The 22038-nt window shown below is 42.1% G+C and overlaps 2 protein-coding genes across 6 annotated transcripts; one reads left to right on the forward strand and one right to left on the reverse strand.

The window, feature by feature from the left end:
- The first annotated feature begins 237 nt into the window (after window positions 1-237).
- LOC135502873 (protein PHTF1-like) lies at window positions 238-15110 on the forward strand. 5 transcript variants are annotated; one of them, XM_064796031.1, is made up of 16 exons: window positions 238-289; window positions 2202-2329; window positions 2660-2716; window positions 3811-3889; window positions 4153-4249; window positions 4436-4553; window positions 4830-4954; window positions 5236-6391; window positions 6848-6910; window positions 8711-8794; window positions 9912-10064; window positions 10539-10943; window positions 11208-11426; window positions 11751-11906; window positions 12229-12324; window positions 12494-15110. In XM_064796031.1, exons 2-16 carry the CDS (start codon window positions 2288-2290, stop codon window positions 12644-12646), a joined length of 3003 nt encoding a protein of 1000 aa, XP_064652101.1. In that variant the 5' UTR covers window positions 238-289; window positions 2202-2287; the 3' UTR covers window positions 12647-15110. The 5 variants fall into 5 exon arrangements, with proteins under 5 accessions (XP_064652101.1, XP_064652104.1, XP_064652103.1 ...); XM_064796032.1 differs by lacking the exon at window positions 238-289 and adding an exon at window positions 1319-1723; XM_064796034.1 differs by lacking the exon at window positions 8711-8794.
- Window positions 15111-17586: 2476 nt separating this feature from the next.
- On the reverse strand, window positions 17587-21267 carry LOC135503032 (U5 small nuclear ribonucleoprotein 40 kDa protein-like). Its single transcript, XM_064796296.1, has 7 exons — window positions 21086-21267; window positions 20659-20788; window positions 20169-20262; window positions 19690-19855; window positions 19241-19363; window positions 18832-19035; window positions 17587-18599 (listed from the first exon to the last, which is right to left on the reverse strand). Exons 1-7 carry the CDS (start codon window positions 21188-21190, stop codon window positions 18384-18386), a joined length of 1038 nt encoding a protein of 345 aa, XP_064652366.1. The 5' UTR covers window positions 21191-21267; the 3' UTR covers window positions 17587-18383.
- Between the last annotated feature and the right edge of the window lie 771 nt (window positions 21268-22038).

The following is a 22038-nucleotide window of genomic DNA, read 5'->3' on the forward strand; positions in this document are numbered from 1 at the left end:
AAGGTAAGATTGCCAAAATTTGGGGTTGCTTTTAATGCCAAACAAAATTTGGCTTTGTAGAGCAATTCTAAACTTTAATTTATCATTACAATGGGACAGTGGCGTTAAGAAAGCAAAATATGGTAGAACTATATTTTGCACTGACGGTGTACTACTAGTGCAGAGTCTCATTTTTTATGTATTCATACAATCATAAGGCGGCGTACAGCAGGGTTAGAATTAGTTTTGCGACGATGGTGAGAGAGTGCGTTATAAAATTGACAACAAATATTCAGGATTCTGTCTTCAGGTATAAAACTCTTTTTTTCCGCTTTCTGTGTTTCGAATTTTATGTGAATGGTCCTTATGTGAGTTAAATATGTGCATTTCCCTTTTAAGGTGTCAGCTTATATTTTGTTTGTATATTCAGTGAGAAAACAGTGCGAAGAAGAACGCTCAGCCTCAGTCCCAGCTGATTTTCTTTCTCTGATCACAGGCACTTGAAAATAAGAGTACACCCCCACTGACAACACAGTCACTTTATTACAAGTGCCTGTGCTCTGATGATGCATGCGTGACATCATTGCAATTTCATTTTGGGGGTAGGCCTAGTGTGTGTGTGTCACGGTGCCGAATATATAATAATAATATGGCATTTGTCTTGCAAAAAAGACAAATCAGCTTGGCCTGGCTTGGGGGCCAAACAAATCAAATGCGCACACTCCGAACACTTCAGTCTTCAGAAGGCTTCTTGCTTCCACTGCACGTCTGACATCGTCATAGAGCCCAATGGCAAACAACAGGCACATGAATTTCAGCTCGGTGTATCTATCACTAGTCAGAAAAAGCCGTCCTTAAAAAAGGTTATAATGTCACATTGTACATGGGTTTAAATTTACAATCCCCGTTTGGTACTGACGTAGTTTGATCGCATTCAACTTTATATGAATCAATTGAACAGTGGCGCTTTTTTAGTGAACCGATGACCTTTTTTTAGGCCATGAACGGGGATTGTAAACATGTTCCTGTACATCTAACAACAGTTACAATATACATACATGATTGATGTTTGGATCAGGACAGAAACAACAACCATGCATGCCATGTGAAGGTCACCAGCTACAGTACCTGCCAACACTGCAGCAGCCAAGTTTTGAAGATGCTGATTGCAGTAAAGGTGACCTTCCCACCTGTTGAACACCCTAAAATACCCTTGTAACAAGCAACAATCATTTGAAGGTCAATATCATACCTGTTAAAAAGCCAAGGAATGTATTGCTGTTGGTAGCTTTCGCAGCCGTTAGCCTGGTGCTCCCTGGTGCAGTTTTAAGCCACCCCAACGAGCTGCCAGTTGGAAGGGTTAAGGTTAGAGTTTTAAAGGTAAAGGAGCCTTAGGCATGTTAGGAGATCTTGTGGTTGTGGTTGGACCGGGTCTGAAACTAAAATAAGACAGGTTCACTGCACTTACTGTTCAAGCATAAGTGTCAATACCACATAATTATAAACACTGCACAGTTTCACAATTAGTTTGGCCTATACCCAAGTTCTGACATGAGTGACCTACCAATACCACCACAGGGATATTTTTTGCCAATCTGATGAGACTTAAGTGTTCTGACGTGTGTGGATACATTTAATGACAACAAGATGATCATGAATTTGTTAGAGAACATGCTGTGCCTTTGTTGTGTGCGTGTAACTTGGCCAAGCTGTGAAGGAAATATTCGAGGCCGAGTGTGTCATGGTGAGTATGCTACATGTATCTTCCACCAGATATGTTCCTGCTCTTACTACGCAGAAGTACGCACCACCATGCATGGCTCTCGTATGACTATGACTATGAAATCCATAAATTCATTAGTTAGGAAATGTCAAGCTTAGGCCACTTCCATGTATATTTAGTTCTCGTAATTAATTGCTGCATTGATTCTTTCAGAATGAAATGAAATAAAATAACACTATATAATAGATCGGAGCTGGTACATGTACTAATTGCCATATCACTTGGATGCGTTCCACTGGTAGCAGATTTCAGGCATCCTTATGACATTGTATAAGGGCTATGGAGATATGTTACTTGATAATCTGAAAATATGGTGGCTTGCTGTGCTATTTGCAGAGTTTCATTAAAAAGTGAGCCTGATTAAAATGGGGAAGTGTCAATTCAGATAAGAACCGTTCAAAATGCAAATCTAATGAGTTTGTAATCTTTCTCATTGCAGATGACGTATTTCCTAGTTGACGAGATTCTAGTATTACGGGGTAGTAATTAGACAATTTAAGAAACTGGTTGCAAAGCGAAGATCGAATGGAAAAGATCACCAGAACGGTGGACTGGTATCAGAAAAAGGTAGGTGATGAATTTTCACTATCCACAGCTCAGAGGTTACAATTTTGTCAGGTCCGATTTTTACAGTTGTAACCTCTCCTTTATGGAGACTCAGCTATACTTAAAGTGACTGAGAACTCTCAACAGAGTCACTGATCCAACTACTGCAATGAACAGTGCACTTGAATATACAGAAAAAAATGTGTTCGTTGGCCTGCCAAAAATTTGCAAGCGATGTCGAAAGCTGTCTCACAAAGCAAGCAACAGTCCTTGCCAGCTATGAGCTAAGTTGTAACCCGTTCTTCCTCTAGCATGTTTTTTTCAATGTTTTCATATTTGGTATCTTTTCAGATCGGCACATATGACAAACAGCTATGGGAGAGGTCGGTAGAACAAAAAATCATCAAGGTATGTTCAATTCTGGATTCGTTCAGATTACCTGGTACATGTCTGTGTCACCAAATAGCATTCCGCGATGATGAGGTCACTGCAGCTGCTGCCCTCTATTTCCCCATCGCTGAATTACAGGCAATGTCGGACAAACATGCGGTTTCGTAATGGATTCAGGCTTTCTAAACAGGGCAGTTAGATTCAATCTGGCACATGTCCGGGTGTTGGAAATACTACATAATCGTTCTGAATATTTCTCTCTCTGACTCTATGGTATCATTCATGCTAAAAACAATGCAGGGTCAAAGATAATTGACTTTGAAATAAGCTCAAATGCGTAGAAATAAGTGTCGATGTCCGACTGTCACGTGACTAAAACGTCATCAATATCTTATGCAAATGACCTTGTGAGCTATAAATAGTAACTTCGAGGGATGCTATTGCCGATCAACACCACTGCCATCCCTAATCCTAATTAACACCCAACAACATACCTGTGAGATAAACCTACTAGTCTGTATGGTGTAAACATCCCTACACTGCCATGACAACATACAGTCATGTGAAGTCACTTCTCAGAGTAATCCCTTATTAAAAATCCTTTAGTGATAATGCCATAAATACCTGGCATATAGATGATCATAAAACTGCCTGCGTGGGTTTCAGTCGTAATAATAACACTAACTGCGTAGGCGTCTTGGTACTGTGGTGATGTGGGAGAATGACTCAATGCTTCAGATCAGAGAGTGAAACCCGACTTTTGTGGGAAGGGACCTTAAGCTGTGATTATAGCTTAAAGAAGTGACACATAGTAATTTTTGCCGATTGTCCTCTTGAGTAGGAGGGATGAGCAACTTATGTAACCACTATTCTTTGTCATTTTATGAATGTCACATTATTGTGATAGTCTTTCTTCATCATATCACATATCTGAATGACTGAGTGAGTCATCAATTCGCAAAAATTATATCAGATTTTCTCATTTGTTTTATGTCTCCTACGCAACTTCATGGCCAAACCGTTCAAATCTTTGTTGACCAAAACCCTGTAAAATGTAAAATTTGATTTCGTTGAGACATATCAATTAAACATTATTTTTTACCTGTTTTCAGGGCATTCATGGAATGCGGAATGTCCCCAAGAAATCCGGCAAGGTCAAGGCTGAGTTTATAGATGTAGATCTCGTCAGAGGTAAGAAATAGAAACAAATGGTGTTGGAAATACATTAGACGCCTTCGCTATGGATCAGAACATCAAATGATAAGTAAAAATGTTTACTTTTTTGGGCGCAGGTCACATTTTGGGGACAGAAGGGACAGCACCCTTCTAGCTGTGCCTAGACTAAGAACTAGGAAAGTATGATGTTGGCTGCAACAAGTGCTTATAATTCATGGGTTTTGAAAGCAATTTTATCTCTATGGTATAACCTGTCTAACCAAGGTTATTTATTCCAGGATCTGCATTTACGAAAGCGAAGCCACAATGTTCGGCATTTACAATCGCCAGGAAAGGTCTGATCCGGATGTTCTTGTTGCCGTTCTTCTACAAATGGTAAGGATCTCGCCCCTCCTTCCCTCCCTCTGTCCCTGCCCACCCTCTTTCCAACACAACCCACCACCCTCCCTCCCCTCCCTCCTGTTCTGTAGAAGCCAGGGAAGGCTTTTAGAGTGACAGAGTAGTGCGTCCTTCTGTCTTCATCGAGACGAAACACTAATTGATTTCCCATTTTCGTTGCAGGTGGCGAGACCAGACGTCATTCAGATTCTGGCTGCTCATGATACTGTTATACGTTTTACATCTGTCAACCCTGGTCCTCTACTTCACTTTAGAAAGCGGGGAACCGGAGAGACAACAAGTAAGTTGATGAAAAAATCTGTGTTGAGTTTCTATTCCTTCCTTAAAAAGTACCATTGGAGTAGGTAGGGGCATTTCTAACTGCCCCGAGTGAGCCTTTGTTGTGACGATGTCACTGTGCAGATCGATGCATTGGCAATGCACTGTATGTACTCAAGGGATGTCAGCATTGGCAATGCACTGTATGTACTGGAGGGATGTCAGCTTGTTTTTGTCTCTTTGAGGTTCAATATTGTGTGATGCCTGGTTCGGTTAAATTTGTCGTGTTTATTTCCAGATGGTGCGAACGTCCGATGTGATAACGCCTCTAATGCTGCTCATTATCCTCGGCATCATGCATTCTCAAATTGTGTCGACGCATTCGAACAGGAAGGCACAACGAGAGGAGGAGAGGTTACGAAAGTAAGTCAGTTTCAGGATGATGTTTAGCCATCTGTGCAGGCACATGGCATTTTCGATTTTTTGGAAGGTTTCTATTCCTCCTGAAAATGGTGTGATTTGACAGCAGAAATAGAAAGTTCTGTGCGTCTGCTCTCTGTAAACTTTGAATTTGTGAAATGAAAACTCTGAAAATGTGAAGAAATGTGAGATTTTCTTTCCTCATTTTCCGAAGGAAGTTGAAAGACAACATGAAATCCTCTGGACAATTATGTAATTTAAAAAACTTTTTCTGAATTTTTCAGACGCGCCGAAAGGTCGAAACGACGGAAATCTCGACCGTATTCAACAACACAGTCTGAGCATGAAAGTGGATCACAAGAAAACAATGGCGACATCGTCGTCTTGGAGGATGGAAAAGAGACGTCGCTACTTAGGAAGACGCTTCGAAATGAAGGCGTCAAAGTCTTGTCTACTCGAGAGCAGAACGACCGACTAAAAATCAACCAAGAGCAACACGATAAACTGAAAATCGGTTTCGCAAAAACTCGAACTGGCGATCGACAATCTCCGGAAAGGAATAATTCTGAAAAAGTGGCGGAGCGGTCACCATTGATTGTTGTTAAAGACGTGTCGAATAATAGATCAGAAAAGGCGGGTGAAACGCGTATGAACGGGGTCGTTGAGTTGAAGTCTGAGACTGTCAAGTCACGGAGACCGTGCGGATGTAAATCTAGTGAAATCCAGTGGTGTCGTTGTGACGAAGATGTTGAAAATGTGGAGTACAAATCGCTTGACGGCACAGATGACGTGACGTGGAACACACAAGAGGATTTAAATTCACTTTCAATGCCTTTAGAGTCTGTCGGAGAAATAATCATGCCGAAAGACGGTAAATATTTTGACGACAGCTTAGAGTTACAAAATCTGGACACCGTTGTTGGTGCCGCGGGTAACCACGGCAACACATCGTCACCGGGCGCCTCCTTAAGTGACGAAGATTCATCTCTCAATTGCTCAAATGGTCAAAAAAGTCATTCAAAAACGGAACGTCTAGACTTTGCAGCGGAACGTAGTGATTTGAGCAGCTCTTGTGAAGTGGAGGTAAAAAATGACAGCAGCATCGAGGCGGATCGTTTACTTAACGACATGGCAGACGCGGAGTCTGGTGCCAGTGGTGGTGAGGCAGACGCGCCTCCTAAGATCCGCATAACAAACTCACAAGATCAGGATGTCAGATCTGATTCCTCTTCGAATAAACGGCGATACGGAAGCGGCCAGACGGTCCGGCGGCGACGAAGGTCGAACCTGAAGGTCAACATCAACTCGGAGAAATCGTCCGGCTCCAAGCGTAAACATGACACGCTTTCGGGGAAAAATCGTGACCCTAAGGAGAGTACAGCGGCGAGTTCCTGCGAGTCGGAGGCCGACACAGTTCCCAATACTCCAACCTCATCCAGGGTAAGAAACCGTCCAAGTAGAAATCTTTACGACCTAAAAATCTCAAACAGTTTGTATTACTTTTGTTAATTTGCGAAGTTTTATTTCAAACTCTCGATGTTGTAAAAATTATTGATGTTTTTTTGTTGGAAGTTTTCCCCCGACACTGCATGTCATAGAATTCGAAATATTCTCAAGGAATGGTGTTTACACCCTGACCCTGTGTGGCCATTTACTAAACCGTGCTTAAATTCAGCAGTTTCATTTGATGCAAAATTTCTTTGGCCCAAAAACAGAAACAATTGCGTTAGGGTGCACTTCATTTAGTTCTTTTAAACTGCTCATTTCGTTTTAAGTTCAAATTTCAAAATTGTTGTTGTTGTTGTTGTTACCTTCGCACTCAGTGAAGCTGTGTCTGAACAGGAAGCAGTGTAAAGTCAAGACGATGATTTTCAAAAAAATATCATATTTTTACAGGGGCGTTTTCGCTATTCAAAATCAGGAGTTAAATTCTCGGACGGTGACTCCGAGTGTCCTTTGGTAAATATGACAATTGGTTTCAAAATATTTGAAAAATGTTTGTCGGTGGTTGAAGGGGTTTTCTAAGAATGACTCTGTCTCAGTGTCTACGATAAAAACATAACAAATAATTCTGTGCATGGGTGATCGGTAAATTTTCGTCTCATCGTGTTCTGGTGGTGTTTTACCAGATAATCCATCTTTTCTTCTTCTTCGTGTTTTCACTGCGGTGATTCAAGTTAGTATTGGTAACTACATGCCAAGATTGATTCGTTGGAATATTTCGTCTGCGGATCGTTCAAGGGGTCAAAGGCACTCCTTTCTGTTTCACCAGCCACAAAGAATTCTGGCAAGTCTTTTGTGGTCCGTAACCGGTTTATCTGAATCACGATGGTAACTCAAAGTATACACTGGTACATACTACTTTGACAATAATATAAATATTGTACATTAATTTACACGAAAATCTATGCCTTTCTGACGTTGACGTGTATGGCCTTGAAAAAGAGAATTTGGAAAAATTGCTGATAACCCCTGCATTCCATTTTCTTTCTCCTCATAACTGCATGATCTAGAACATGGTGGATTGATAACGATATTTGCGGACATATCTTCACTGATTGGTATTCACAGTTTTGTCTTTCGTGAGGTGATGGATCTCAAATTATGTATGGCAATATTTTGATTTTAAACTTGACCTTTCTACCCTCTATCTGTTTCATCAACACACAGTAAACCGTACATATTTCTTGGGTGTTCTGTCTTGGCGGATTTTGCAAAATGGCGATTTGTGAAAATGAAAATCACCCAAGAAAAGTTCTAGTTGGAAAAAACGAAGAAATTGCATAATCCACCAAAACAAAAAATTGTGAATTGCCTCCACTCTGCCAGACGTGGATATTACACTGAGTTTGCACCAACCGAAAGACCAGACTGTGAATGCCCTTTTGTTTTTGCTTTAGATGTTGTTTACAAATGGGGAATGCCAGTTTCAGTTTGGTGATAGAAGGAATTGCTTTCTTCAAATGTTGGGGTTCTAGAAACTAAAAGTCTCGAGCAAAACCCAAAAAGGGAGTATAAAGTGCCAAAAAGGTATGATTGATTTGCGGATCTGCCTGTCACCTCTGAGGTTGTAGCTTCAGTCCCCTCTCTATTCTAGAACCTTTACTTGAAAATGGAGATTGGCATCCCTCATCTTCACGCTGGTCTTATGTACACTGCCGGAGAGAGCCCAAAGACTTTTGTTGTAGGGGTGTTCAGGTCAGTCACTGTTTGTGACCCTCGTACCATGGCCCAGAGCAGTCCATTCCAAATATCCAGTTGGCTGCATTGTGTACGCGGGACCAGTGTGATCTCCCCTTCATTTTAAAGAGGCTGTTTGCATTCCCTGGGTAAGCACACGAGCATTTTAAGAACATTTGATCAGCATCAGGTCGGTCAGCAGGTCAGTCGTGCGAAAATGCATCCATGATTGATATTGCTCTGTTGGTTGGTCACTTTCCAGGTAATCAGACTTTCCTAGTGGTGGCGCTGTGTTGTGGAGGATAGAAATCGCTGACTTGATGATGCTGGGTCAGCGTTGACAGCCAAATCAACCAGTGACAACAGAGCAATTTTGGCAGACGTGATGTTGGCAACTTCAACACGTTCAACACCTGACGCCAAAAGTTGGCCACTTTATTTCCAAGAACACCACTAGGGGCCACTGGACTGGAAAGAGACACGTTTTAGCATGGACCTATGGTGTGCAAACAGCCCGTTTAACCGCACACTCTCTTTATTTTGTGTGTTTCATTGAATGTCGTGATATTATTTTTGCAGAAAGCGTCGCACAAATGTAATTTGTCGCAGTTGCTGAATGTCCGTCTCCACCAGACCAAACTGGAGTCGAGCAACTCGAGCGATGTTAGTAATGTTTTGTTTGATGGTCGCTTCTCAATAGGTGGCGCTCTAAAGAAGGGTGGTGTTATCGTTTTTATGGACGGAGGTGTTTTTGAAATGTTCTTTTTGGTGGTGATTTTTTGGTTTTCGTGGTGAAGTTTGCTGCTTCAGTGATTCATTTCAACTGCTGTTGAGAAAATTACCCATTATTATGAAAAAAATCATCCATCGGTCTGACAAAGAAAATAAATTTTGAAACAACTTTAAGACTTGAAGTCTAAGAGGCTTTCTAACCTTCTGAAAGAGGCTTTCTAACCTTCTGAAAGAGGCTTTCTAACCTTCTGAGTTGGGGGAAAACTTTGAAGTAATACGTTTTAGTGGGTGGGGGGGGGTAATTTTTGTACAAGTATGAAATTCCTGAACATTTTGAACCATCCTCCATCCACAAGGACTGAATTAAGGTAAGTCACCACCCAGCTTTTGCCCCTGCTGGGAAAACTGCTTTGGCGAGTAGGCTTGCTGGGGTTGGTTCAGGGTCGGAAACGTGGCGATCTCATTTCAACCAATTTCGGCTGCTGACATCACGGGTATCTGAAACCTGAATCGTTCACACTTTCAGCTGTGACCGCGAGTTCTCTGCAGATCATCTAGCTTCTTTTTTAGATTAATGGAATAGGTTTGATTCTAAATAGGACTAATGCTAAATACTGTTTGGGGAGCACGTCAACACCTCCAGATTGGTATCACCTGACCTATCCCTCCAGATTGGTATCAATTCCTTCAATTGAAACTATCAGCTATATGCAAATCAAACCCTTCATGTGAGTGTGTTTCATAGACATAGTTTTAGATCAGACATATTAGAATTAGAATTTGATATTCTGCATATAACTACTGTTGTGTAGACTGACACCCAAATATTATATATGCCAAGTTTCTGTAAATTTGCATGCATAATAACTGCACTATGGCAATGTTTATTTCTATTTACCTGTGCCACTAGAAAATACAATGAATACAAATGATGATGGCCTTTAACTTTTGCCAAATCAAATACATGTACATCCTATTCCTTATTGAAATTTTGAAATTTCCATGTTTTAAGAATGTTTTGAATTTTTTATTTCTCCATTTTTTCCAGGGTCCAATGTCGGAGGCAGAGTGGGACAGGATGAACTCGGACATGGCAACATCCGACACCAGCTCGTGTACGTCAGGTAGCGAACTTTCCGAAGACGAGAAGGAGACATCGTCGCACGACGATCCGTTTTACTGGTCAAATATCGGCCAAACAGTAAGTATTCCGTTTTCCTGGTCTAAGCAGTAAGTAATCTGTTCTGTTGGTCTAATGCAGGATTCGGTTATACTGGTCTAAGCCAGACAGTTAGTATAGTGGAACCTCTCTCAGCGGAAAACCTGTTTGCAGGATACACTCTCTCACTATTAGGGACACTGATTTTGCTCCCAATAAGTCGTTTCCTTACAATTTGACCTCTGTTATCAGGACAGCTCTGTATTAAGAAAAGCATTGCCAGTCCAAAGGATGGCCGTAAAAGAGATGTTAAATCTTACTCTCGGCCAAATTGTGCGAGATTTTTAGGACAAATGATTGATTTTTAAAGGCAACTGCATGGTATAGTTGTCTGTATCTCTAAATACATGTATTGACGTTGCCTTATATTACATTTTATACTAACTTTTTAGCTCCTCGTATATGCACCTGGCTAGATGTTTCCGATTGTCAAATTGTCCCACTTTCTCCTTCCAGTCCGACACCGTCGTCCACAACTCACATACGCCGGCCCACGACAAAGTCAGCTGCTACATTTGGGAGGGCGATGAGTGCAAAAAGGTTGATCTAACTGTCCTCGACATCGGGTGGATAATCATAGAAAAAGTTGACAAAATTCCCGAAACAGCAGACTACTTGTTCCTCGGTGCTATATTCTCGTTTTTATTAGCATTCACGCCAGCATTGTTCCGCTTGTATCATCAGTTTGAGTTCGGATACTTTGACTTGGAGAATTACGAGATGTTGAGTAAGCTCGGGTTTCTGATGTTCGGGAAGTCGTGGGTGTCGAATGTGATCATGGCGAACGGAGCGCTACAGAGAATCTGTTTATCGTGTATGCTGTTTTTCTTGTTGTCGGTTGCGGAGAGGACGTTTAAACAGGTGAGGGTTATGCGGAGATTTTGGAAATTGTACATGTTAAAGCGTTTTCAAGCCAAGACCACTTACATGAAAATGAAGGAAGTTGTGTTTACCTTTCCTGTGGTGCAATCAGATTTGTCAGATAAATTGTCAACAGTAGGTTTGTCAAACAATGATTAAAAGTAAAATCAGCTTGCATACGTGTATTCATCAGTAATAAAATCAAAAGTCTTATATCAAATGTCTGCGCAGCCTATTTCGATAACTTACGTATTCTGGTTTCAGCGCCTGTGGTATGCCAAACACTTTTGTTATCTAACCTCGTCCCGCCGTGCCCGGAAGTACGATCTGCCCCATTTCCGCCTCAACAAGGTTCGCAACATCAAGACCTGGTTGTCGCTTCGTTCGTATCTCAAGAAGCGTGGCCCGCAACGATCTGTGGACGTCATTGTGTCTGCTGCTTTTTTACTTGCCGTCACTTTAGTGGCACTCATGTGTGTTCAAGTAAGTTTAACCTGGGCGACGCCATTTTGGAATAGCATGATACGTTACTATTTAGTGCGAGAAGCAGGTGGAAGTCAGCTACAATCAAATTCACAGAACTCAAGGATTTGGCTCGGTCGTTTGACGCTTTGAAGAAGATCATGGTATCAGTTCAGGTACAATCAAATTCACAGAACTTAAGAATTTGGCTCGGTCGTTTGACGCTTTGAAGAAGATCATGGTATCAGTTCAGCTACAATCAAATTCACAGAACTTAAGAATTTGGCTCGGTCGTTTGACGCTTTGAAGAAGATCATGGTATCAGTTGTTTTGTTTTTTTTACAGCTTTTAAAAGATACAGAATCTTTCCTGGATCAGATCTATAACTGGGAGCTAGGCGTGTGGAGTTTGACACTCGGTATATTCTTGTTACGTTTCATGACGCTTGGCAATAAGATCAACAAAAAATACAAGAATCTGTCCGTTCTCATAACGGAGCAGGTAAGAAAATCACCATCATGCTGGCCTTCTTCTTCATTTTGCTCTGCACTCGGAGGTGTCACCTGTTCTCCAGGGAGTATTCCTCCTCCACAGCATATGAGCATTTGGCATGCCACTATGGTTAGGCACCAATTGGGTTTATTATTGGCCTAGTGAATTCATCTTCGGCCAGAAGTAGAATATAACGCAAGCCACTCATGTTTGTCACTTGGGGTCTTTTACCTGCCCTATTTGTGCTGTGACTGAGTAACCATTTTTCCCTGAAGAAGTTGTACATTTTGTGACGTTTTCGCAAATTTTTATGGTTGATGTTCCATTCCAGATTAACCTGTACTTACATATGGAGCAGAAACCTCACAAGAAGGAAGAATTGATGCTGGCAAATAATGTGCTCAAGTTAGCAGAGGCTTTGTTGAAGGTAGGTACTTGGGTTGCAAAATTAGACTTTGTAAAAACAAACTTTGAAGAAATTGGCCCAGTAGTTTTCGCTCAGCAGTCCAAGAGGACAGTGACATTCACTTATGAAAACTACTGTAGACTTCAATTGCTAATTTTCCCCTACATAACCTGTCGTTCATCCATTCCAGGAATTGGAGAGCCCCTTTAAGATCTCTGGCCTCGCAGCGAATCCGTTCCTCTACAACATAACAAAAGTAGTCATCTTATCCGCCTTCTCGGCCGTTTTGACGGAGATGCTTGGATTCAAACTTAAGCTTTACAAGATCAAACTGAAGCCGTGAGGTGGGGAATTGCAAGACGGGTGCCATGCAGGTCTATGCCCAGTGCCTGTTCCGTATTTGGACTTGGTCACTGACTCATGTTCTTCGGTTGGTGAAAGCTTTCAACCTCTGCCACAAGGGTGCTTCTGTGGCTATTTGTTAACGACTCTGGCCTAGGAGGGGGATGTTGCATATGCGGCAAAGGAAGAGTGAAAAAAAAAATTGAGAAAGAAGATTTATGAGTAGGACTTTCCTGAGTGATTGAGTAATTTCAAATGTGTCTAAAGGTGATTAATTTGTACCTAATAGGTCAGTATCAAAATCTCACTTTCAAGGATTGTACCAGGCAGCCTCCTTTGGCCAGAATGGGTCACTATTGCCCCATTCTGGAATCTTGTTATTGACTTTCTGATTTGTATTTTAAATATATTTGTGTTCATTTTACCTCTTGATGTTAAACTTCTGGAGTAAATTATTTGTTGCATGAATTGCATTTGTGCAAAAAGATTATAATGTGCAATTCTTTGTTGAATGTGTCATTGGTTATTATAATGTAGTGCGAAGACTGAAAAAGGGGGCTCATTTCAAATTTTGATACAGAACTTCCGGTCGTGTGCAACAGTTTTCAGTTTGCACTGCACAATACTGACTGATGTCATTTCAGATATCATGTTTGTTGTATTCTTAAATGTAATTTATTTGTAAATTATAAGAATCGGGTAGTTTGATGGTGTGACGTCTTCAGACGTGATCCCATTGATTGACTTACCTGTACAACAAATTATTTCTGTTATAAGGTCTGGGGAGGTCTCGCAGACAGGCAATTTGTAAAATCAGTCATGGCTAAGTTTGTTTTATCGCAGTGACCAATTCATGTCGTGGTCACCAGCAACTACCCATTACCGAACAAACAAACAGCAATTTCAGGTTGCTGCAATAAAAGTCTTATGTCTGCGGGATGTGTAACGAAGGATCAAGCTAGAATGGAAATATTTGCGGCCTTTCTTCTTTATACAATCGTTTTTCGTTTTTTCTCGTGAGAAAACTTGCCAATCATTTGCTGTAATTTATGTGTTGTGCTATGCAGTTTATTGTAAAATGCATCCGGTGTTCCTTGGATAGTGGTTTCAATGACGCCAGTTGAACCGCTCTGGTTGGCAGTGTTGAGTGTGGACAATGTATCAAATTGTTTGAAACTGGTTTGGGTGATGGTTTTGTGAATTATTACTGTTGACATTTTTTCTCCTTTTCAAGCTAGTGCTGAACTTGTGTCAATAAAATTTTAGCGCCCCTGTGTGACGGAAGTTGTAAGCCAACTTGCCTCCAATCAAGTATAGATTAATCTTCACCAGGTACTTGCTTCCCATCTATTTATCAATTCCTGCTCAAGTTTCTGTGTCATCTGACCGTAGGAGGTAAAATCTCCACGATATTGTGCATGCCTGTAGCATTTTCAGGTAAGGTAGAATGGGGTATGTAGCCCCGGTTTATTTTGAGCCCCTGCGTTGTTGATGCATGGGGATATCAATCAATATCATCGGCAGAGGCTACATTTAAACCGGGGGTACCCCATTCTACCTTATACATCATCTGTCTTAACTTATTCTCTTGTAACCTGCTTTGTATTCAAGTTATCTTTTTGCATGGAGGCCAATATGGCATTTTCTTCCCAGGCCTAGCCCACTACATGGGCGGTCTGTAACAAGCCAGTCCAGTAGTGATTGTTGGACCACCCACTGGCAAATATTTTCGGTAAAGGCACACCCTCATGACAGCCTCTTGTGTTTGGCTGTATTTATTCATTGTTTTGTTATAACTTACTTCTTGCATTATGTTGTATAACTTGTTGACATTGTGACTTCTGTACATTGTCTCAAAAAACGTAGAATTCTAAAAAAGGTTATCCTCTTAGTAAACACATGTACTTAGCACACGTTGGCATGTGATCTGTCATGAAAATTTAGCTGTTTGGCTTATTTTGTAGTTTGTATTTTTTAACCTTTTGAGGGGACTTTTGCTTGTGACCCAGACACCTGATGTTGGTCTTATTTGATCAGAATTGTAGACAGCGAGCTCCCAAAGAACTTTTGACTTGACATCTATCAGACTGTAGTGGAACAAGGGCAAAAAGTACCTGTACGCATTTGACAAGTATGTGATTGGATCTGTAACGCGTAGATGTATGTGTTTAGTTGTGTAAGAGTTAAAACAATGCAACAACTAGATTATAGTGTTAGTTGACTTCGTCGGTTGACTCAGATACACAGAGCTTTAAATTGCCAAGATTTTCTTGAAAGGTTTATAGTTAGGATCACACAAACATTCACAGTAACAAAAAATTCAACAAAAATATTAAGTGATTGTAGAGGAATATTTGTAGGTAGTTCGACCTGATATGATCGACTCTTGTGTGATATCTTGTCCAGAGGGTTGAATATTTGTTTCTTGTGCGGAGAGAATGAATAAAATGTATGGATTTACAAAAGTAAGGAGTCTGTCTTTGTATATACCTGAATGTTTAAATACCTTAATTTGGAGAGGAAGAGATGGGCCCAAGCACCCTACTTGGCACCTCAAGGAGCCTACTTGAAGCACCTCATTTATCTGGGACAACATCAGGAACCTCTGTCTCTGATAGAGCTTTTATCTCACTTTGCTCTTGAAGACAGGCCTGTCTCTGGTAGAGCTTTTATCTCACTGTGGTCTTGAAGACGGGCCCGAGCTCAAGAAGTAGTTCATGTACCCAAGACACCATCAAGGCCATTCCACCTCTGGTAGACTTTCTGTCTCGCAATGCTCTTGAAGACAGGCCCAAGCAACCTACTTGGCATCTCAAGGAGCTTACTTTAGTACCTCATGTACCTGGGATAACATCAGGACCCTCTGTCTGCGGTAGTCCTTCCTTGCAGATGAGCCAAAGCAACCTTCATGGCATCTCAATGAGCCTTCTCGAAGTACCTCATGTACCTGGCACAACACCAGGACCCTCCATCTCCAGTGGAGCCTCTACCTTACTGTGCTCTTGAAGACAGGCCAAAGCAACCTCCTTGTCATCTCAAGTAGCCAACTTGAAGGAGCTCATGAACCCGAGACAACATCAGGACCCTTCAGCCCCTGTTAGAGCTTCTATCTCACTGTGGTCTTGAGGACGAGCCCAAGCAACCTACTGAGCAACTCCAGTAGCCTACAATGTGTTATATATTAGTATGCACCCCGTGTTTTCCATCGAGGCGGCCCCCATAGATGCGCCCCCGTAGACGAGGCAAGAGGTGAAGGTCACGGTAGAGCGCGCATACACTAACGATACAACGCAGTGCGTATTGTTATGTATGCGATTCCTTCCTCCTGAGGCGACCCGCATGCTCTACCGTGACCTTCACCTCTTGCCTTATCTACGGGGCGCGTTATGGGGGCCGCCTCGATGGAAAACACGGGGTGCATGTATCTTACTCTGCTCTTAAAACCGAGGAGGTTGCTTTGGCCTGTCTTCAAGAGCACAGTGAGATAGAGGCTCCACTGGAGATGGAGGGTCCTGATATTGTGCCAGGTACATGAGGTACTTCAAGAAGGCTCCTTTAGTTGGCAAGTCAGTTGCTTGGGCCTGCCTTCAAGGCTCAGAGCATGGTGAGAAAGAAGCTCTACCAGAGGATGAATGGCCTTGACGAGGTCTCGGGTACATGATCTACTTCAACTAGACTCCTTGAGATGCCAGGTCAGATATCTGGGCCCGTTTCAAGAGCAGAGTATGATAGAAGCTCTACAAGACTCAAGCAGGAAGGGTCCTGACGTTCATGTCTGCAGCTATCTGCTATGGCTTTCCTTATTGTGTTAAAGTCCATTTCATGTAGGCTACTCGAGTTGCTCAGTAGGTTGCTTGGGCCTATCCTCAAGACCGCAGTGAGATAGAAGCTCTACCAGCAGCTGAAGGGTCCTGATGTTGTCTCGGGTTCATGAGCTCCTTCAAGTAGGTTACTTGAGTTGCCAAGTGGGTTGCTTCGGCCGGCTTGCCCTCAAGAGTTCGAGCAGAGTGAGATAGAAGCTCTACCAGAGGCAGCGGGCCCTGATGTTCACCCAGGTACATGAGCTACTACAAGAAGGCTACTTGAGATGCCAAGTAGGTTGCTTTGGACTGTCTTCAAGAGTACAGGGCGATAGAAGCTCTACCAGAGACAGGGGGTTCTGATGATGTCCAAGGTAAAACAGCTACTTCAAGTAGGCTCCTTGAGATGCCGAATAGGGTGCTTGGGCATGTCTTCAAGCGCAGTCGTTGGCGAGATCGAAGCTCTACCAGAGGCAGAGGTCTCTGATGTTTACCCAGGTACATGAGGTACTTCGAGTAGGCTGCTTGGGTCTGTCATCTCAAGAAGCCTACTTGAAGGAGCTCATGTACCCGAGACAACATCAGGACCCTTCAGCTGCTGGTAGACCATCTACTGTGCTCTTGAAGACAGGCCAAAGCAACCTCCTTGGCGTCTCAAGTAGCCTACTTGAAGGAGACTTTAAAACAATCAGGAGAGCCATAGCTGCACACATGAAGATCAGAACCCTTCCTTGCTCGAGTCTGGTTGAGCTTCTATCTTACTCTGCTCTTCAAAACGAGCCCAAGCACCCTACCTGGCATCTCAAGGAGCCTTCTTGAAATACCTCATGTACATCAGGATCCTCTGTCTCTGGTAGAGCTTATGTCTCACTGTGCTCTTGAAGACAGGCCCCTACTTGTTGCAGGTATCTCAAATAGCGTTCTTGAGGCAACATCAGGGCCCGGTTGTTGCCTTGTTGGTTTGGTGGCCGACAAGTTTTAGTCACCGCAACTAAACTAAGGGTTCCGTTAAGATGAGTTGGAACCCCATGGCAGAGTAAATGGGATTCTGCTAACTTAACTCAGCAGAGGCAATGGGTTGATAAACATGGAAAGTATGCAAAAAAGTCATATTTTTGATAAAAAGTTTATTGGATTCTTTTAACATGTTTAATGGCAGTAGAAACGCACAAATTCAGTCAGTACAAATGCCTCAAACACATTTCAGAAACCCCTTTATATGCAGAACTCTGGGTATCACAAGGATATTCCAGGTCCCAGGAATCTGGTTATCCTGAGTGGAGCTCTGTGTACTGGACAAGTGATCAGGAGACACCACTTAGGATTATGAGATGCACTGGATGCTGGACCCCTTTACCATGAAATTATCCCTCAGAATGTACAACAAACATATCATCGTCTGACAAGCGGGGCTCTAGGAGAGCCAACTCTGTTAGCGAAAATGGACTGAATGTCAATAATGCAGCTCAAAAATTCAGAGGGCAGAAGAAGGGAGGCTGGTCCTGGCATGCTCATACATGGGCCTTATGTCACTCCAAGCTTCAGATGACAATAGACCTGCCGGAATATTTTCCCAAACAAGTTTTAGACTTTAGAGGTGTGTAAGGCACTCTTCACACTGCTATATTCGACCACACACAAACTAGGTGGATCTATTGGTACCAGAAATGTATGCCACATTCTTGTACGGACAATTGATTCAGCATTGATTTGCTACAGCCAGTCACACAATACCTGAACTCTGTCCTTGAAGCTGCTGCCACCTGCCACGGAACAAATTTTACAGTCAAAATTTACACCTCGAGGGGTGCCAGCAGCGAGGTTTGGAAACCAATGCTGTATAACACAGCGCCATTGCCTCAACACCGCAGCCACTTGGAACATGATTTGCTGCATCCATGACCGTTCATCAATTGTCTATTTCTTATAGAATCATCGTTATTCAATCTCGCCCAAGAAGATTTGTTTATCACTGGAGCATGACAACACAATAGGCTCCTTCGGATGGAAGCTGACCTCGTTCACCGACCCTGCGTGTCCCGGCAGTTTGTAGAGAATGCGTCTCGTTGTCGTATCCCAGATGTAAACAAACCGATCGCCTGATCCCGCTGTGATTTTACTGCCGTCTGGTGACCACGTACATTTCAATAAATTCTGAAACGAACAAGAATAGAAGTCAAGAAGAATGCAAAATATTCTGATGAGCATAAGCTACGACTCATCACAGTCACCCAATGGACTGTAAATTCAGAAATGAGAGGTACTGCCGTGATTTGTCAAATCAAACCTGTCGCCCAGAGTTGCGATTTCATTCTTACAGCCAGTAGGATAGTGGAAAGTTGCCCCACCCACCATGCCCACCTCTCAAAACACAAAGAAACCTTACTTTTTCAAATGTATGCTGATTTCCCTGGATGATTTTGACACATCGCTCCTGAGGGGCGAATGGACGTATGTCCCATATCCGCACTGTGTTGTCCATGGCTGTTGAGAGGAGATATGACCCATCGGGACTGACTGCCATGCCGGTCACGGTATCAACATGGCCTTGCATTTTGTAGAGGAGACTATTTTTTCTGAGATCCCACACCTGAAAACATCAAAATAAAGATGGTGATGATATCTTTCCCCATGAAGAATCAGGGGCTTCATTAGTGGGCAACGTTTTTATAATGTTGGTGATGGAGTGTATCATAGAGTTTGATGGCAGGCTGTCACAAACATAATCAGGCCTGATTGGTCATTCAAGACTAGCGGGTCAATGCTAATTTGCAAATGAATAATGTAAATGTTACCTTTATGAAATTATCGATACCTCCTGATATGATTTGTTCTGCTGTGTCGTTGAATGTGACAGATGTGACCTGGTAGACATTCTGGAAAGTCTGTTGACAACCACGTTTTCTTGAATCCCATAACTGCAACAGAAACCATTGATTAGAACCTATACTCAATGACATTGGGCAAGTGATTTAACCGGTATTTAGATTAACTTCAATGAGACATAAAACAATGATTTATTTATATTTATTTATTTATATGCCAGGGAAAGCCAAACCTTACAATGGGCTTCTTGCCAAAGACTATATCAACAAGTAGTAACCAACCCACCACACTCTTACAACAGAAAATATAGAGCTTTGCAATTGGCACAGTGATATATAGGTTTTAACATCATCTGTACATGAAGGCTTGCTGTTTATTTAGACTCAGCTAAAACTAGTAAAAGAACTAATTCACTCACTCTGATTGTTCCGTCATCGCTGGCACTACACACTAACTGAGGCCCACGTCTTGCTACCCCAACCGAATTGACGAATGTCCCATGACCCTTGAATCGTTTGATGCGCTCGCCTGAATGCATGTCCCACATTCCTACTGTCTTGTCTGTTGAGGCAGTGTAAAGCGTCCTGGAAATGAACACTGTTTTATTTAGTTTATCCGATAATAGACAATGAAGAAGCCGGAGCAAGAGTGACCAGAAAAACCAACAAATGAAGAATTTCATTTTTGTGTTGGGAGTGATACATCTTCTGTGTTTTGAATTTTTGAGATGCGCACTGGAGAGTCCAGGTTAGTCCATTGTCACTAACAAGATCTGCTATCCGAGAGATTTATGCCACATTGTGCCTCAGAGCTTTGTGGCCATTCCTCTGTATTCTTCATTAAGCTATCACCCCCGATGCCAAAGCAAGAGTAATTTCTGATAGCTGAAATACTTACGTCCCGTCAGTTGAGAATTGGAGCTCCATTATGGCACCAGTGTGACCTTTGAGCACGGCAAAGTTTTCACAGTCGCCGTATGTATTCCACAAATCTGAAACATGAATAAGAATATAAAATGACAGTCAGGCAAGGAGTCCTTTGGCGCCAGAGTACAGTACCTGAGGTCCTCAGGACCTCTGAACCCTTTTCAAAACAATAAAGATGACTGACAAATGATGTTCGATTGAGTATCGATTACACTATTTACAGACATTTTGAAGTTTTAGAGCAAAGTCGATGGACCGAGATTTCAACTGACAAGGTCGTTTTAAAGTTTAAACCAGAAGCAGGATCCACTCTATGACTCAACTGGAACATTCCTGACCCTAAAAATACGACCTGTGGGAGTATCGTTTTCAGGTTCCACAAGTCGTGCTTTCACTAGTTTCAGGGTCATGAATGTTCCAGTTCATGAATGTTCCAGTTCATGACCCCCTTATCTGCTTACGTAACAGCCTATCGTATCCGCCTGAGACAAGGTATGTTCCATCCGGTGAGAACTTTGCAGAGTAGATTTCACCTTCGTGGCCTGTGAGGAGCATGATGGGTGCCTGGAGGTTAGATGTCCTACCGGGGCTCTGAAATAAGAATGAGAAATCAAAAAGAGATGATTGACGATGCTGTTGAGGTTAACGGTATAATCATTCAAACGCCAAAATGTTTATTTCTTCAACCTCTAACACCTTCAGCAGATGCCATATCCTTCAGGATATAATCCAAAAGGTAAGATAAGATATAGATTAGATAAAAAAGGATTTTGTACACTTCTTCGGCGATAGATCTCCGTCTCCGTAGATGCAGAGATGTACAAATATGTACAGTACATACATGCATGCATTCAGCAGTGTATTTTACTATAAAAGAGCTAAACATACCGCAGCAATTACAGCACCATTATTCTCGGAGTAAATGCCCAATTCATTTCTTGGTCGTTTCGCCGGCACCAGAGCACCTTGCATTGCCTTTCGTTTTGCCTCCATAACTATACTTTAAGTAGTTTCTGAGAAAACGGGGAGTTTGTCGAGTAAATTTTGGACAAAAAACCGGCGGAAGTAGGTAGTTGTTATTGTTTCAAATATATCTGATCAATTCCATACAAACCGCAGTCGCATCAAGTAAGGCCGAAGACAAATCTTCTTCCGTTAAGTTAACTTCCTTCATCATATTGATGATTAAGACAAATAAGACTATCCTCGCCACAAATTTTTCAGCTTTATCTTATCCGGAAATTTGCCAGTGATTCTTTAAAAAAAACATTTCTTCGTTTTTTGTTTTTGTAAGTCGCCCCCCCCCCCCCCCCGACTTGATAAGTCGTCCCCCTGAAATAAAAAAGTCGTGCCCCAAACTTAATAAGTCGTCTTGCCTAGAAAAAAAAATTCGATGTACTTTCCCTGCCGCCGTAGCTTTCAACTGGAAGATTTTTATCTGAAAGTAAAGTTTTAGACCAATTGGGTTCAAGTTTAAATATTTTTCACGTAGATTAGAGAGCATGCAGGGACAAGAACATAGAAATGTATCTAGTCATCTTCAATTCCCAATGATAAACTGTGAACGATTTTCGAATAATCGCGTCCCGAAATAAAATATGTGCACGTCCTTTTGGGCCTACTGGACCAGGTAAGATAAGCAAGATATCGCTCGTTTTCAATTTTGGCCCCCTGGTGGCCAAGTGGAAAAAACCAGACCGACTGGAAACCCGTGTTGGAGGTCATGTAAAATTTATGTATGTTCATGTTGCCGAGAACGAAAATAGCAAATTTTTCCCGAATGTTCAAAAGCCCATGAAATTGGGTCATTTTTTAGGAGAATGACTCTTTTGTTTATATTG

Source organism: Lineus longissimus, chromosome 19 (genome assembly GCF_910592395.1).
Source record: "Lineus longissimus chromosome 19, tnLinLong1.2, whole genome shotgun sequence".
Classification (NCBI taxonomy): domain Eukaryota; kingdom Metazoa; phylum Nemertea; class Pilidiophora; order Heteronemertea; family Lineidae; genus Lineus; species Lineus longissimus.

Bases quoted from the DNA above. Each gene is read 5' to 3' on its own strand.
- LOC135502873 (XM_064796031.1), top strand. From the start codon at position 2,288: ATGGAAAAGATCACCAGAACGGTGGACTGGTATCAGAAAAAG. The intron at 3,890-4,152 runs GTAAGAAATAGA...TATTTATTCCAG, and splicing joins AGATGTAGATCTCGTCAGAG to GATCTGCATTTACGAAAGCG. The intron at 12,325-12,493 runs GTAGGTACTTGG...CATCCATTCCAG, and splicing joins TAGCAGAGGCTTTGTTGAAG to GAATTGGAGAGCCCCTTTAA.
- LOC135503032 (XM_064796296.1), bottom strand. From the start codon at position 21,190: ATGGAGGCAAAACGAAAGGCAATGCAAGGTGCTCTGGTGCCGGCGAAA. The intron at 20,789-21,085 runs GTATGTTTAGCT...TTCTTATTTCAG, and splicing joins ATGGTGCTGTAATTGCTGCG to AGCCCCGGTAGGACATCTAA. The intron at 18,600-18,831 runs GTAAGGTTTCTT...TGTTCGTTTCAG, and splicing joins ATCAGCATACATTTGAAAAA to AATTTATTGAAATGTACGTG.